The 17206-nt window shown below is 42.9% G+C and overlaps 2 protein-coding genes across 5 annotated transcripts in view; one reads left to right on the top strand and one right to left on the bottom strand.

Moving 5' to 3' along the window:
- Positions 1-11879, top strand: part of XDH (xanthine dehydrogenase) — a 59609-nt gene extending 47730 nt beyond the window's left edge. The window contains exons 28-37 of one of the 3 annotated variants that reach the window (XR_014545717.1): positions 271-352; positions 1090-1185; positions 1901-2146; positions 2585-2751; positions 3748-3800; positions 5334-5448; positions 6320-6385; positions 7960-8148; positions 8869-9036; positions 9918-11879. Coding sequence is in view for 1 of the 3 variants with exons in the window: in XM_083604456.1 (XP_083460582.1) it covers positions 271-352; positions 1090-1185; positions 1901-2029; positions 2677-2751; positions 3748-3800; positions 5334-5448; positions 6320-6385; positions 7960-8148; positions 8869-9036; positions 9918-9968 (1024 nt within the window). In the remaining 2 variants the exon portion in view is untranslated. Of the gene's footprint in view, positions 1-270; positions 353-1089; positions 1186-1900; positions 2201-2584; positions 2752-3747; positions 3801-5333; positions 5449-6319; positions 6386-7959; positions 8149-8868; positions 9037-9917 lie in introns of all 3 variants that reach the window. The other 2 variants (XR_014545718.1, XM_083604456.1) reach the window with 2 other exon arrangements.
- A 1991-nt stretch (positions 11880-13870) lies between these two features.
- LOC310759226 (carbohydrate sulfotransferase 8-like) lies at positions 13871-16089 on the bottom strand. Of its 2 annotated transcripts, none has more exons than XM_083606166.1 (2): positions 15934-16089; positions 13871-15167 (listed from the first exon to the last, which is right to left on the bottom strand). In XM_083606166.1, exons 1-2 carry the CDS (start codon positions 16031-16033, stop codon positions 14356-14358), a joined length of 912 nt encoding a protein of 303 aa, XP_083462292.1. In that variant the 5' UTR covers positions 16034-16089; the 3' UTR covers positions 13871-14355. The 2 variants fall into 2 exon arrangements, with proteins under 2 accessions (XP_083462292.1, XP_083462293.1); XM_083606167.1 differs by having other exon boundaries at positions 13877-15163.
- Positions 16090-17206: the final 1117 nt, after the last annotated feature.

The following is a 17206-nucleotide window of genomic DNA, read 5'->3' as shown; positions in this document are numbered from 1 at the left end:
AAATTTCTCCCCCATCCATACAAATCATCTCTGCAGAAGGTGTAATCTTTTGGGGAAAACATTAACCCATTGTGTTTTAAAAGAGAAGCTCAAAATCAATGAAAAGTGCATGTTGATTTGTTGATTTCAATTCGCTCCCTGGACCCATTCCTATGAAGTCTTGTTCTGATGCAAAATTGTGTAGGAAAAGAGAGCATGCCAGAGAAAGCAGTTTAGGCATGGGTGCATGCTGCAAGGGAACAAGAGTCTGACATCGTTATGTTTCCCCAGGAAGAATCGCTGGAAGAAGAGGGGCATGGCTATTATTCCAACCAAGTTTGGGATCAGCTTCACAGTTCCCTTCCTGAATCAGGTTGGCAAGCACCCTTAACTATTACAGCTGGGCAGCAAGGTTCTGTGGCAAAATGCTTCTGTCCATCTTCAAGATTCTCCAGTAATGGGAATGTTTGAAGCGATACACCCAAGGCACATTTTAGTTCCAGCCTTGGTTATGTTGTATGTCATCCACCAGTCCGCCTTCATTCTAGTGCATTCTTTGTGACTCTTGTTTTGCTAATGTTGTTGGGGGGGGGGATACCAGCCCCCACCCTAGTCAGTGAATGCATGGGCTGAAGAGGAATCAGGAAATGAAGCAGTGCTTTCTTAAGTATTGAATCAATCGAAAGTTAATTTTTAGGCTTATTGGATCATTTCTATCTTCTCTCTCTCTCTCTCTCTCTCTCTCTCTCTCTCTCTCACACACACACACACACACACACACACTTCTATCCAAAGTAGCATTCAATCTCTTGTTCTAATAGAGCAAGGATTTACCCTTGCACAGTGGAACTACCCCCCCCCCCCAAAAAATCTGTTCTGGGGTTTCTTGCAACCTTCCAGAGCAGAATTGACGAGGGCACAATGCATGCACAGAGAGAGGAGAATCGGGAGCAGTACAGTAGCATAAATGTAAATCCTTGCGCTAATGGAACAAAGGCCTTGGATACTGCCTGAAGTGAGGAATGTTGATTTGTATGTAGACGATGTGCTTCAGGGAGCTTGTGTGTCAAAACAGTCTTTGACAGCCTCTCTCTTGGATTTCTGTTGTAGGCTGGTGCCCTGGTACATGTGTACACGGATGGGTCAGTGCTGCTCACGCATGGTGGGACTGAGATGGGCCAGGGCCTCCATACCAAGATGATCCAGGTAAACTATGAATGCATTAATTGTCTGGTGCTGTTTTGATTAACATTATCCATTAAGCAGCCCTGTTTAGGGAAGTTTTTAATGTTTGATGTTTTATTCTATTTTTAATCTATTGGGAGCTGCCCAGAGTGGCTAGGGAAACCCAGCTGGATGGGCGGGGTATAAATAAATTATTATTATTATTATTATTATTATTATTATTATTATCCATTAAATGTATTAAAAATGTACTGCAGCATTCATTTTCAGAATGTTATCTTACAGATGCTGCAATTTCCTCCCACATCCATTCTAATTTAAATGTGGATATGTAGGGTGAAATCCAAAGAATGGGTTCTTGTGGGAGGAATTTAATAATAAATAAACTTTTACTCAGAGCAGTCATGGCCATTAATGTCTACCCTGAGTAAGAGTTGATTAACTACAACCCATACTTTCTCACAATGTATGGAGGAGGGTGTAGCAGGATTACAAAGCAGCATTCTTTAGAAGCTTAGCAACTTTCCTGTGTGTTTTGATCTTACTTGCAAATATAAATTAACACGGATCAGAAAAATATCCCACAGTTGCATAACAGGGCAGAATATTGGACTATTCAAAAGTCTTTGGAGCTTTGTGGACTTGGAATAAGAAGAACTGTTTCAAGTCCTATGAATTTCATTGGTGGTGATGACAACTGCAGTGAAGTTCACGTTTGGGCATTGTCTCTCTGCAGGTTGCCAGCAGGACTCTTGGAATTCCCACCTCCAAGATCTACATCAGTGAGACAAGCACCAACACAGTGCCAAATGCATCTCCAACAGCTGCTTCTGTTAGTGCTGATATCAATGGGATGGCCGTCTTGGTAAGGGGTAGAACTCAACACACTACTCTACAAGGGACGCTACCGATTCTGTCTGCAGTGCACTGCATTTCCACCCCAGAAAGAATCTGTCTCATTGCCTCTATGAAGATAGGTCTTGTGGGAGGCTTCTAGCAGACTTTGCTTTCGGAGGAAAGCACACTATCAGCATGTGTGCTGCTTAAAAGTGCCCAGTGTGGTGGCTTTTAACAGTAAAGGAGCCAACTATGTGTATTCTCTGGTGATGTGGCGAATGTTAGGTTGTTTCCAAATTGAACAATGGTATTAACTTGGGAAATATGTTAATGCTACATAGGAAGCTATCATCTACTGTGTTAAACCACTGGTCCATCTAGCTCAGTGTTGTTGACATTGATGAACAACAGGTCTCTGGGACTTCAGGCGATAATTGGTCCCAGGCATCTCTGGGGATGCTGTGGATTGAACCTTGGACCTTGCCCATTTCTAGCCAGAGCCTCCCATTAAAAGCATAGTTAGTCAAAAGAGTACAATACATTCTGAAGCCTGTGATATGTGGACACCTGTTGTCACATCTAGATTGATGAAAATGAGAATACCTGGTGGCAATTTGCTGTAATATCAAAAGATGCATCTGTTTGCTTTGAAATGTTTTTCTTTCTTTCTTTTAGAATGCTTGCCAGACCATCCTGAAGAGATTGGAGCCAATCAAACTTGCTAAGCCAAAAGGTTCCTGGGAAGACTGGGTATGTTTGTGTCTGCTGCAGTTTGGAAGCATGGTGTGGATTTGCTATCATTAGGAAAATCTCAATTATCTATTAATTCATTGTGGCGTGACAGGGGCTAAAGGAGCTAGTAGGGAGCTGGCTGGTATTCTTGCAACTCTTCCAGCAGTTCTGTAAGCCCCAAACAAGTATGAAGCTTTGTGATTTCAACAAGAGAAACTTGGGATTCTTTATAACCAAGGTGCTGATGCAATTGATACACCTCTGAACTGTGATGATTTGTGAATCTTAAGCATCTTCCCCTCCTTGCTCCTTCCTTTAGCTTGGTCCCTGTCCCACTTTATCTCACCATCTTGTGCCATCACCATCCTACACCATCCTACACTGACTTTTTGTGGTGCGGCTTCAAAGGGTTGTTGCTGGCACTCTGTTCTGCAGTTACCTCTGCTATAGGATGGGGTGTTTTCTTCACACACACACACACACACACACACCAGAAAACAGTCCATCCATATGAGTTGGTGAGCATAATTTTGACGTGATCAGTTCTTGTGATCTATTTTATTTGGGGCTTTAGTTTTTCTGTTATGAATTGTATTTAGTGTTTTGTGATGCATGTAAATCCCTCTATGAACTTGAGTGCCATTCCTGATGTTGATTTATGTGACGATGATAACAGATGATGATGGACTAGGCTTCTGAAAGTTGCCCTTAGATTTTTTTCCTTCGTGATTTGGAATGAAGATATCTCTCAAGAGTGGAATCTGTTTAGCAGCTCCATTTGTGCAATATTTCACAAAGTTGGGCCTGATGGGTCTAGAGGTGTCAAATGTAAGGTTTGTTGATAATGGTGCTCCCCTTTTTGCACGTGGATAGAGTGCACTCATTTGTATTATGTTGAAGAAACACACCCATTGCTAGCTTTTCCAGAATGCATTGTAACTATTCTAGTTCAGCAGAACTAACTAAAAAAAACCAAAAAACCCAGACACAAAGAACTCTGTGTGTTTTCATTAGGTGTCAGCAGCCTACTGTGACTGTGTGAGTTTGTCAGCTACAGGATTTTACAGGTGAGTCAGAACAGGACCCAAGTGGGATTCCAAATAATCCTTCTAAATGTTATTGAGTCCTCTTTATCTCTATTGGTCTGATATTTCAACTAATTTCATGAAGTGTGCATATAATAAGAAGATATGATCTAGTAATCTCTTCCTTGAAGGCTGTATTCTATAAACTTTATGTACCTGCTAACTTTTCCTTGGCACTAAAGTCATCTGCAGTCTCTACTTGACCCATGGCATACAAATGTAAAAGCAGTTCCCATTCATTCAAATCATACCTTAAAGTGTTAAGGCTCCAAAGTAGAACCAACCCTTTAATATTCCCATTCTGTAAATACAGAATTCAGAACTATGCATCTCTTACAAGCTTCAGAAGACCTTAGATAAGGAGTGGAAAAAGTGACACCCTCCAGACATTCAAACTCCAATTCCCATCAGCCCCAGTCAAAATGGGCAAGGGTTGGGGTGATGGGAATTGGAGCCAACAACATCTGGACAGGAACAACATTGGCTACCCCTTGCCTTGGATCTCTAACTATCTACCAACTTAGATTTCAGTTTACTTTATTTAAAGTACCGTTTTGGTGTAGAAACTCAGGCTCCACAAGAGCTTTCAAGCTTGCTTGCCAATTCTTTATGTGCAACATCATTTGCAATGCCCTACATTCTGCAGTAGTTTTGGGAATCAAACAGGCAACCAATTTAAGCTTATAGAGCTGAGTGAAAATGATCTCCTCAAATTATCCACACTCTCTGTGGGTGGTAAAAATGGAGGAGGGCATTTTACTGAAGACTGAACTTCTCTCACAGTTTTAGGTGGAGCTGGAAAAAGAGGGAACACATTTAAAATTTGCAGTAAATTAATTTTTGAAATGTTTTGTATTGCTTAATATTGAAAGGAAACTCGATTTTTAGTGCATGCTTGTGAATAAAGGAAGTGATGGACTAAGATGGGATGACTGGAAAGAGTAGAGATCAATTGCTTTCTTCAACATTATTAAATAGTATTAAAATTGGATCTACCATCGTATCCAGAACAGGAACGGGTGCCAAAGGGATGTGGCCTGGGGAGAGGCCCAGGGCCCAGACAGAGAAAGTTGGAGGGCTGCATTTGGCCCCATGAGGTTCCCCATCTATGGCTTTTCATCAGTGTCCTGGCTTGTTCCATAATAATGAAGTAGGCCCAGTGCTGTAACTCCTTGGAGAGTGAAGAGGAAGAAGCCTAGTTCTAGAGGTATATGGACAAGAGGTTGGAGAGCAACTAAAAATCTGGTATGGTTGAAAAATAAAAAGGGAGAGGTGGGGATCTGGCCTGGCATATTTCACAGAGCAATCAAAGGCATGCAGATCTCCAAACTTTGGCTAATCATGATTGCTGGCCTGATCCTCAAAACTCCCCGAATTCTTGTTGAGTCCAGTAACTTGCATTTTTGCCCACCAGGAAGTGATTCAGTGGGGTAAGAAAAAGACCTTTCTTTCAGTCAAGTGATGAGTAAAATTCCTGCAGATTTCATTTTTTCCTTCTTTCTTGCCAACCTTAAGAATTCCAGACCTTGGGTATGACTATGAGAAAAATGAAGGAAAGCCCTTCTGCTACTTCTCTTACGGTGTGGCTTGTTCTGAGGTTGAGATTGACTGTCTGACAGGTGACCATAAGGTAAGTAAGCTTAGGCAGATTTGTCAAAAGTATTTCTCTGTTCTGGTGGACTGGGAAAGTACCTAATAACCTGAGTATATTTGATAAGGAAATTTATTTCCAGCTCTGGTATTCGTTGAGTGAAATACCGGTACCTGACTTCTCTGTGTATATCAGGGATGGGCAACCTGTGGCCAACCAGAGGCAGTTGAACTCCTATCAGCCCCAGCCAGCATGGCCAGGGATAATGGGAGGTATAGTCTGAACTTCTGGAGGAAACGCAGATCACTACACTATTGGGCAATTATATACTTCACAGTGATTATGTTCTGAGAATGGTTTCCACACAAGCCGCTAGCTATGAAGACTTATACCCAAGTTTTAAAGGCTCCAGATATTTGACTTCTAACCAAGAGCCAACACCTTTTTGCTGAAGTACTCTTCATGTCTATTTCCCCATGATCTTTGCAATAATCATGTAACTTAGGCCACCTCTCTTAGCTCAGGCTAGGCTATTAAATGGCGGCTTCTCCCAGACAACATGGCACATTCATGGCTGAGCTGAGAGTTCATCTCTTCCAAGTCGGAGCTCAGGCTCAGAGCTACTATGTGACAATTCAGGTTCAAGTGAGACTTGGGGAAAAGGCACATCTCAGTGGTAGAGCATCTGCTATGCCTGGGGCAGGTACCGTGCTGAATCCTTAGCTTCTCCAGGTAGAGCTGACGAAAAACTCCTGCCTGAGAAGCTGGAGAACAGATTAAATAGTACTGAACTAGATGTGCCAGTGGCCTGACTCTAAGGTAGCCTCTTGAAGTTCATATGTTCCCCTTTTAATTCATTGCATAAAGTGAGTCCTGTACTTACTCAGCCTTTGCTTTTGCTGATATTTAGAATGTCCGCACAGACATCGTGATGGATGTTGGCACCAGCTTGAACCCAGCTATAGATATAGGGCAGGTAAGCAGTACAACACGATCCTGTTCTGTGGCGCTGAAGTGGGTCTGCATGCTAGCTGGATTATTAAATTGGTCAATGAGCAGCAACAGGCCTGATAAACAGCAGCATGAACTGTTGTGACAGGAGAGATGGTTAACTGCTAATTTATTATTAGCTTGTGTTTGCTCATCAAGATTTTGGCAAATGATTCATTTCTGCACAATGGCTGGAAAACGGGGGGGCGGGGGGCGGGGCGGAATTAGATCTAGTGTTCACTGCACTATTCCCAAGCTTTTGTTCTGCATTCTCCAAGTCAGTTACTCTAGAGTAATTCTATTTAATTCAGTGGCCCTTGTGGCGATCACACAGGGTCCCTGGACATTTAACGGTCTATTGATCCCTGTGCCACCACTGTGCTCGCTTCCCCGCTGCCACCAACCCGTTACTCTCGGGTAAAACACTGAGTCCAGACAGTTGTTAAAATTGAACCAAATAAACAAGTTTATTTTATAAGCATTAACAAGTTTATGGTTTCTCAGATAATATTCCTGTCAGTTTCTTAACTTTAGTTTCTTTACCGGCCTATACCTTCCTAATACCTTCTGACTGATTATCTCAACTGTTTGACTGACTCCTCTTAACAGATTCTCTCACTCTCTCACATCAAACTAGCCCAACCCACAGACTTATCCTCTCTGTCTCTTCTCTAACTCCAGACTGACTTCTCAACCACCCTAACTCTAACGCCTTCCCTTGAGTTCCCATTGGTTAGTCATTTTACAATTAGTTAACCCTTTCCTTATGAACCTAGTATGATGTCACACACCTAGGAGGGCAAACGCCACAGCCCTATTGCAGCAAGTAGTCAAAGGAGTCTTGTTTTGGAGAGACTAAACCTCATGCGTTCAGGTTCATTTTGCATTTTAACCTGCAGACCACCTGAACCCTTAACACTAGATATACTAGCCTAAACTTGAGGCTTCCTGTACCAGCAACTAAATACTGAAATTGGGCAGATACAGATAAATTTGTTTATGAATCATCACTCATGATGACCATACGCCACAAGGTCATTCTGTTATTGTCCCATAAATATTTGGACTACCAATATTTATTACTAATACCAGTAGTGGCAGCACTCTTGCCACTCCTGCATGATGTTCATTTAGCATTAAACATGTCCTAGCCAATGAGAAAAATTAACTGAAAAGTTCCACATGGCTATGGGATGAAAACTGCCTTGGTCATTTTGGAGGACTCATACTTCTCAATTCAGTTCTGATTGGGGGAGCCTAGGAGATATAGGTGGCCTTGGGTGGCATTCAAATACGTTTTACTCAGAGTAGACTAGTTGAAATTAATGAGCATGACTGAGTTAGGTCCATTTATTTCAGTGGGTCTTCTCTAAGTAAAATTTAGTTGAATACCACCCCAGGAGGGCTCTCTACCAGCTTTGGTTGTAGTGGGATGGTCTTGCTGTGGTGATTTGGTCATGTCCAAACAAGACTACTGTAATGTGCTCTGTTTGGGGCTGACTTTTGAGGCTGACTTTTTATTTTGTGTCTGATCTGATTTTTGTGTGTTTACATTTACAGATAGAAGGAGCCTTTGTCCAAGGAGTTGGGCTTTTTACCCTGGAGGAGCTGCGTTATTCCCCAGAAGGCAACCTGTACACCCGTGGGCCTGGAATGTACAAAATCCCTGCATTTGGTGACATCCCAACAGAGTTTCATGTGTCTCTTCTCCGGGACTGTCCAAACAGCAAAGCCATCTATTCATCCAAGGTACAGTATTATCTGGAGCTGCAGGTTTTCCCACAGACATTGCACATTTTGACACAAAATAAACAGCAGTGATGGAATGAGGAATGCTATTTTGCCTTATATTTCTTAGAGCAGGGGTTCCCAACCTCTGATCCATGAGATTCATTCAACTGGTCCATGGCATATCTGGGTTTGACGAAACTATGTTCTGGAATACAACCCAGGTACTAAAGAGACCAATGGACTATAATAATGTGGCTTGATCTTTACACAATACCACCTTCTTCTGGACAGAAGGTCCCAGGTTCAATCCCTGGCATCTCCATATAAGGCTGGGAGAGAACACTTCCTGAAACCCTGGAGAGCCACTGGCAGTCAGTGTAGGCCATGGACCAATGGTGTGAGATGGTCTAAGGCAGCTTATTATGTTCCTAGTACAGTGGTACCTCGGGTTGCGAACACCTTGGGTTACAAACACCTTGGGTTACAGACTCTACTAACCTGGAAGTAGTATCTCAGGTTAAGAACTTTACCTCAGGATGAGAACAGAAATCGTGTGGCGGCAGCGCGAGGCCCCATTAGCGAAAGTGGTACCTCAGATTAAGAACGGTTTCAGGTTAAGAACAGCCCTCCAGAACGAATTAAGTTCGTAACCAGAGGTACTGGCCATGGGTACTGCATACTGTGAGCTGTGAATTAGTAGTGGCTGGAGCAATGCTTGATTCTCTTCAATCTCTCTAGGCTGTTGGTGAACCTCCCTTGTTCCTGTCAGCCTCTGTGTTTTATGCCATCAAAGATGCCATCGTCTCTGCCAGGGAAGAATCGGGACTGAAGGAGCCATTCCGACTAGACAGCCCAGCCACCCCAGAGAGAATACGCAATGGTTGTGTGGATAACTTCACCAAACTGGTAGGTTAATTGGCCTCCTTTCTCATGATTTCATCTTCTGTAATGAAATTCAGTACCATTCCTTGGTTGTCCGCAGCTTTCATTTCAGTGGGTTCCCCTAACTCTAATTAATGAATGCTTCATTAATTCAAGTGTGCCATACAAATGTGTTGCTTATTGCATTCCTTAACAATAACCCCGTGAGGTAAGTCAATATTATTATTAGGAACAGGGGACAAATTTGATTCAGTTGGCATTTAAAGGCAAACGTACTTAATTTACAGTTTCCAAAGCAATGGGTGAACAGAAATGTAGCCATCCGTTGAATGCCTCCCAACTCGCACTTTGCCAAATTTTGCAGAGAGGTTCTGCAGCCAAACAATGTGTAAAAAAATTCACGTGGGACTGAACCAGATATGCCTACATCCTTATCATGTAGTCAGTGCTTCTAGAAAAAGAGATGCTGGAACTCACTATGAACACCTCCCTTGTTATCTTAGAATGGCAATGGTGTCCACCTGAAAGGTGCCAGAACTGAGTTCCGGTGAGTTCTGGCTGAGAAAGAGCTCTGCATGTAGGAAATGCCAGTCAGCCAAATTAAGTGCTCAGCTTGGCAATCTTGTTCTGTTTGGCTACCCCTGATTTACACAATGTGGTTGTCCTCTAGCTGTTGTTGGATACCCAACTCTCATCAGTCCCAGTGTGGTGAAGGGACAGGGATTATGGGAGTTGTAGTCCATCAGCCCCTGGTGTAGAAGATAAGTAAATCTGAAAATGGTTACATTCTGTAGTTGCCCAGCGAAGGCCATGCCAACTTTGGGACATGGTCTAGACATTTCAGATGACGGCAACTGTTTATCATCCTTCTCTTTCAATTATTTCACTCTTATTTTTTTATCCAGTGTCCATCTGCTGAGCCGGGCACCTTTAAGCCCTGGTCTGTGAGAGTATGAATGAAGTAACCTCTAGGAACCATCTCCACTCATCAAGCTGGTTTCACCTCAGGGGACCAAAAGGAAGCAATGACTCACTGCTGAAAACAGATCTGTGTTCCTGCACCTGCCCTGCAGATTCATGAAGCTTTATAATTTAATAGCTGAATCGTCCATTGCCTAAGGAAAAGGTTCCTGTTGGTGGAATACAGCTGGCATGAAATGTAACAAAGAGGGGGGAAATGTATGGTTTTGCTCTTTGTGAAATCTGAAATCCTTACATAGTTCATTTAAGCTCATGGCAAAGATCAGCGAAACCCATTTGCTAATATGTTCACTTTTACAGTGTAATCACGACATTCAATGAAATGCTAATTTGAATTGATTATGATGCAGCCAGTCCCCCCTTTTCAGTTTTCCATCCTTCCTCTTTTGGATGTATGATTGCAAGCAACAATGAGGGCAGGACCCCATTGCATCCTCTCTCTGAATCATAAGGATGTGGGAAGTTCATTAACATTTAGCTAATGAGATCCCAGCCTCCACTCCCACCTTCTACTTTGCTTTTGTATGCTGAGGATATGAGATAACACTGGAAGCAAAGGCACAAGGGTTGGCTAATGTCATGATCCTCAGTATAGTTACTGAGTAGGTAGATATGTTGATTTCAGTACCACTTAACTCCCAAGTGTGCTTGGAGCTGATGTTTAAGAGAGTTAGGGGGAAATAGCTATTACCTAGGTGCTTATGAATTACGGAGAGCCAGTTTGCATCCCATAGTTAAGAGGGCCAGGTCCAAAAGTGGCCAGGATTCCTGTATCTTTTATTGGCTGTGCAGAACAGATGACAAGCTATGCCTGCTGAAATTCTCTCTTCTATGCAACTATTAGAAGAGCAGAAGTCTTGCCCTGTTTGTGCATCCAGCCACCTCACTTATGGTGCATTCCCCTCATTTGGTTTTGCTGAAAGTAGACCAGGGTAAATCTGCTAGGTTGCAAAAATATGAATGTGTTGAGGCTCACAAGCGACTGCTTTCACACATTACTTGGCCTTACAGAGGGGTTATGAAAAACACTCCATCAGAAAGATATTTAGCTAGGCTTTCCTTTATATTCTCCATGAGCTTTGATGCTTTGTGCAGCAGGCACTAAATCCCATTTGCTAGCCGTTTGCAAATCTCCTAGAGTTATTATTATATCATTCTGCAAACTTGTTGTCAAAGTTTCAGGTGAATCCCTCCGAATGAACTGAAGCAAATTGTACAGTTATATCTGAAATTTCATGCAGATTGCTGTGATCAGTTGACAAAAGAATGGTCCTCGAACGATGGCACAATGCAGAGAGTCTCGGCCAGTTGGCCAGGTTTGCTCCGAGATTAACCTGTGTTTCCCAAAGGTGTATCAGTTCATAATAGAGCTGTTTGAATGAAAAGTCTGCACTCCATTTTCCCAGGCCGCACAATGTTGTATTTCCTATGCTAAACACCTCCTTTTCATATCAAAACAAAACAACCTTATGGGAACTAGCTCTCAGAGAGAATTAAACATGAACTTATCCACAAAATGTTCAGGAATCAGTGCACTGCATCATTCAAGGAAATGGAACTTCTGAGACAGAAGCATACTCAACATTCACGGATGCTTCATTTTTTTTGATTGCCGCTAGTAAATGGCGTTCTCGCAATGTAAGAAAATAGCCTGCCAGAAGCAAATATGTGCATGAGCCAATGACGATTGAAACACTTGCTGCTTTTCTAAAGGTTTGCTTAGTATGCTAATATTCCCATCTTGACTTAGGGGCATTAAATGCTCTTCTGGAACTGTTTAATAATTATGAGCTGACACTACTGCCATTTACCAAAATGACTCCTAGCTGTTGATAGAGAACAATTTCTGTTCTGTTGAAACAAACAGATCAATCATGTCTCCCGCACTGGTGTTAACTCTCCTGACTTTTGTGGTTTGTGTAATACTTGTGGAGTGGGCATATTCAGAGTCCATCCCCAGTGCAATAATTCTGTACTGCAGCTTAAAGTGTGACTTTCTCTCATGCCAGAAGATCCATCCTTGACAGTTGCTCTCATAAACTAACCCATGGCTTTTCTACAGGTTTCTGACCCATAAAAGGTCCTTTTTAACAGTACCTTTTGTAGGACAAAGGCTGAGGTTTCTCTTGCTAGTCTACATAATATCTTGCCAAGCATAGAAGCAAACTGAAAATATGAAGCAATAGTAACGCTGACCTACAGTTGTTAGTCCATGGCAACAACGACAAGTTACCAGGAAGCATGTAGTTTTGCTGAAACTGAGGACTTTATAGAATCTTTTAAATGAACTCTCTTCATGATCTGAATGTATAAGAAACACTGCTTGAAATGAACTATTGCGGGGGGGAAATAAATGTGATTTGAAAAGCACTAAGCTAAATTACTCACAAGGAAAATATTGTCATTATTATGGGGGCTCTACACTGTGCATGGCTGTGCCACAAAATGTTCATATGGAGGGCAGAAGATTTTCTTGCCCTTTGCATTGGCATTCCCTATCCTAAACAGTCATTTATAACACCACCCAATTTATAACATGAGAAGAATGTCAAGCGTGTACACATATGGGAGAAAGCAAAAGGGCGCACATATCGAAATGAGGTAGACAGGAGGCCACATCTGCTCCCGACTCCCGATTACCTCAGAATCGATCCTTGTTGCTTCCTGCATCACTCCATCGTGGGTCCTGGTCACTTATAAAGCAGGGTTAGAGAACCTGATTTCAGTCCCTGCTCTCAAGTCACTACTACTAATTGGATGGTTTCGTTCCATTCCACTGTCAAAGGCCATTACTAGGAACTGCAGGGAAACACAGTCTGTTGTGCTTGTGTCCTGCTTTCGGGCTTCCCACAGGCATCTGGCTGGCCACTGTGAGAACAGGATGCAGGACTAGATGAGCCATTGGCCTGATCCAGCAGGCCTGTCTTATGTTGCCCCCCACATGCTGTTAGACAAGCTCCCATCAGCCCCATCAAGCATGGCCCAATGGTTGGGGATGATAGGAGTTGTTATCCAGCAACCTTTTAAGGGCTGCAGATTCCTTTCTCGTGTTCTAGGGCATGTAATAGCAGTTCAATTGCTATGGAAGCAATTACCTGGAGCGGGGTGGACTCTTCCCCACTAGAGCTCTTGAAGCAAAGGCTACACAGCCAGTTGGGGGGTGTTTCAGCTCTGGCTTTCATGCATCCAGCGGAGAGTTGGCCTATATGGTTTACTGGACATCTCACATTGATGGTTCTATGCCAGAATCTTGGAGCAGAATATCGTGTGCCATGTGTGGGAAGAACATGTGCACAAAAACAGTTCCAAAAACTAGTGTTAATAGTGCTTTAAACTCCCATAGCGTTTCTCTGTTGGAAGCCGCCCAGAATAGCTGGGGGAACCCAGCCGGATGGGTGGGTTATTAACAACAACAACTTCTCCTCCTCCTCCTCAAAGTATTCCATAAACAACCATGAACTTACTGCCCTTTAAGCACTGGTTAAAAAAGGAATACAGTGTTACCAAAACCAAAGTGTTCCAAAAGCAAGGTGCGCTTTCCCATAGAAAGTAATGCAAAACGGATTAATCCGTTCCAGACTTTTAAAAACAACCCCTAAATCAGCAATTTAACATGAATTTTACTATCTAATGAGACCATTGATCCATAAAATGAAAGAAATTTCCAATGTACTGTTTGAGAACCAAGGCATTTGAGAACCAAGGCATTTTAGAACCCAGGTACCACTGTATGGAAGGAGGGGTTCTCAAAAGATTGAATGGATACCAGATACAGTAAGGATGGATGGATTAGGCTTATTATGGCCACAAACCAAGAAAAATTATACATACATATACATACATATATATATATATATATATATATATATATATATAGTGGGAAAATAACACAATCAGAACACAGCCTGTGAAGAAAACATAAGATTCACAAGAGAGCCAGCAGAAAATTTACTTTATCACCTGCTTCCTAAGAAGTATACACACATTCATTTTGTTCATCACTGCGAAACTTGTATTAGGTCAGCAACTGGAGACCTGTAAGTAAAATCCAGCCCTGAGAGGTGCTGCATGTTCCATGTTGCCAACCTAGAGGCAAGAGATATGGGGAAAGTGCCATTTATGGCAATAAAACATATATGGAGTTCACTATAGCAGGCTGAGGCTGCACGCTTGCTCTCACTCATGCTTTCAAAGTAGCTCTCCAGGAAAAATGGATGCTGACCAGGAATCTCTGCTGACCAACGAGTAACGTAGATCCCCATTCTGTATACAAAAGAAGCTGTCACTAGACCAGCTAATTTCTGCTGCATTTGTCCTTGATCACAGTAAAGGCCTTTCTCTGTTCTTCCAGCCAAAACAACCCTAACCGCTTCCTGGAATGCAAATAAGGTTCCAGAGCAAACTGCGGGGAAAGCGAAATGCTTGATAGTCAAACCGGAAAAAGTGGCACAGTCCTTTCCTCTCCCTGAGGGACAGTTGGCTGAGCATCTGCTCTTCTAGCCAGCGATAGGTCCACCGGATTTTGGAGTCTATGAACTCGGGGATCCGGATATTCTCCGGAAGCCCAGCCCGGAGCATTAAATGGCGCACCTCGTTGTCAAGGAACCCAAACATTATTACGTAGTCATACCGCACGAGGCACGGTCTGCACAGACTGACCGATGGTGTCCACTCCATGCTGCGATTCCTGGACCCGCTGTATAAGATGTACTGAACGAACTCCTTGAAGTTGAGGCCGTCTGCCATCCCATGCATGTAAGCGGAGATAAGTCTCTGGAAAGGCTCCCTGACAAACATCACTTTGGTGTAGGACTGCATTATAGCCTCCATGGAGGTCCGGTTATACTCACTCAGTGCCTTTTGGCTGCCAAACTGCTGGTGGTGAGGAATTGGCAGCTGCAGGCTAACGTTTTTCTCCAGAAGCATCTCCAACAGCCGCTCCCAGCCTTCCACCCCAGTGGCTGGAGTTTTGCAATACAGGAAGTGCAGTTTGTGGTCCACCATAATTGAAGACAGGGCCTGGGAAGCTTCCTGTTGGGTAGGTGGGAGTCGGGTGATTTTACCTCTTTCGCTGCAGAAGGACCTCAGCGCCTTTTTCCTGAGCTGCTGAATATGCAGGAGACTGTCAAATGTCTGTGGGGCATCTTCTTCCGTATCCTCCATGGCCAATCTGCCTGCAAAATAGGATTGGAGGAGGGAGCGGAGTTTGTGCAAGGGAAGAGTGCTAAGGACTGTGGACCCGGGATTAAATTATTCTCACTGGCTTGCACGGCAGCAGAATTACTATTGAGTTGTTTTATTGCCTATTACTAATCGAAATAGAGTCCCCTTATATATGCTTTGTTTTTTAGATGCCATGCATGAATCTGTCAAATACTTTCAAATTATTAGTTAGTTATCTTATTGCATTTATATCCCATCTTTCCCTCCAAGGAGCTCAAGGTGTACCTGGTTCTCCCCTCCCCATTTTATCCTCACAACAACCCTGTGAGGTAGATTAGGTGGAGAGGCAGTGACTGGCCCAATGTCACCCAGTGAGCCTCATGACTGAATGAGGATTCAAACACCGTTCTCCCAGGTCCTAGTCTGGTACAATAACCACATTGGCTCTCCAGTCAATGTGAATGTTAAATAGAAGAGTAAAAGCAAATATAATTTACTTGAGTAAACAGGACCAAGGAACGGGCATTTATGAATATCTCACCATATGAGATATTCTACAGAACTACCACAACTACTGCAGCAAAAGGCTACAGAAGTGTGAAAAGCTTCCTCTGTCAGAATCCTTCATTCTAAATAATTATTAAAAGTACAACCCCTGTCCTCTAGTACGCTTGATGACTGAACTCAGAGGCACTTGGCAGAACGAGAATACATTGGTGGACTGCATTAGGTGGACTGTTTCTCGGATTGTCTTCTTATGGTGGCGGTGAATCCTACCTTGGTTCTGTGGTGTGTTTCTCCAGAGAAGGTGGTTCCACACCAACAGGGAAATGAAACCCAGAAAAGCTAAGGTGAGGAGTCGAGCGAGGAAGCGCATGATCTTGTCTGCGCTATCAAAGTGAACGGCTGCTAATGGAAGCAGAGAAAGCAATCTGAAGCAATGTCAGCAGGAGTCCCCTTGAGTGTTTACTCTGGGATGAAGCAACTGCGAGGGTCAGGTTAAAGTACTGTTTGCACATTCGTGGGCATTGCCTGCTTATCTGACTCTCAGGGAAACTGGGACTGATCGAAGAGCCCCAAATCATAGCTGTGCTTCCAACATACACAAGGATGCTATAACATGGGAAACTACAAACAGCTTCAGGTGTCTGTGCGCAATGGCCAAGGCTGGCATCTTAATCTAAATGGAGCTGTTTATCCTCTTAATACATGGTTGTAAATAAAGCCTATGAACATCCTAACTAGACATTTGGGGTGCTTTGGGGGAAGCCACGTGCTTTAAATAGATGTGAATGGCTCTCCGATTGCTTTCTTCTGCAGAATATTTGTTATTGTTTCTAATAAAGCATTTTTAGCCACCCTTCAGGGCTAATACCTTTAAGGCGGCTTACAATACAATAAAAACTATTTTAAATGCAACAGATTGATAACCCCAGCTTAAAAAAAAGGAAATACTTCAATTACCTTCATTTCCACATTGCACCCTTATATTTCCATCAAAGGGTGCTCAAACCATGATACTTTTAAAAAGCTGTGGATGCCCAAGCATCAAAAATTGTGGATTGTCTAAAAGAGGTATTGCCCATTTCCTCTCCTACAGACATGTCTATGTATGTTTTTAAACATAGCTCCAGTATGTGAAGATTTTGATGGAAACAATTCTTACATTCAAGAACAAGGAAAGGAAAGGAAAGGAAAGGAAAGGAAAGGAAAGGAAAGGAAAGGAAAGGAAAGGAAAGGAAAGGAAGGAAAGGCTTGCCTGCTGAAATTGCCTTCAGAAGACTCAGGGCCTCACACTGAGCTTCATACTTTCTGGCTAAAAACAGAAGATGCACCAAAGAGGCTTACATGCAAAGGTGGAATTCACTGATTTTACAGGCAAAATCAGGGGGCGTTCTGGCTAGCCTACAGACTTTTGCAGTTTAGTAGCATGCAACACAGTGGGGAATGGGGCACAAAAGATTGCCCCAAATTTATCCAGTTCACACTTTAGAGCTACAACTTAGGCACTGCCGAAAAAGAGGACACAGATCTGTATAGAAACTGCAAC

Source organism: Podarcis filfolensis (assembly GCF_964270895.1).
Source record: "Podarcis filfolensis genome assembly, chromosome: 3".
Lineage (NCBI taxonomy): Eukaryota > Metazoa > Chordata > Lepidosauria > Squamata > Lacertidae > Podarcis > Podarcis filfolensis.
Note: the sequence above shows the minus strand (reverse complement) of the source record. Positions and strands in the feature narration are given on the sequence as shown.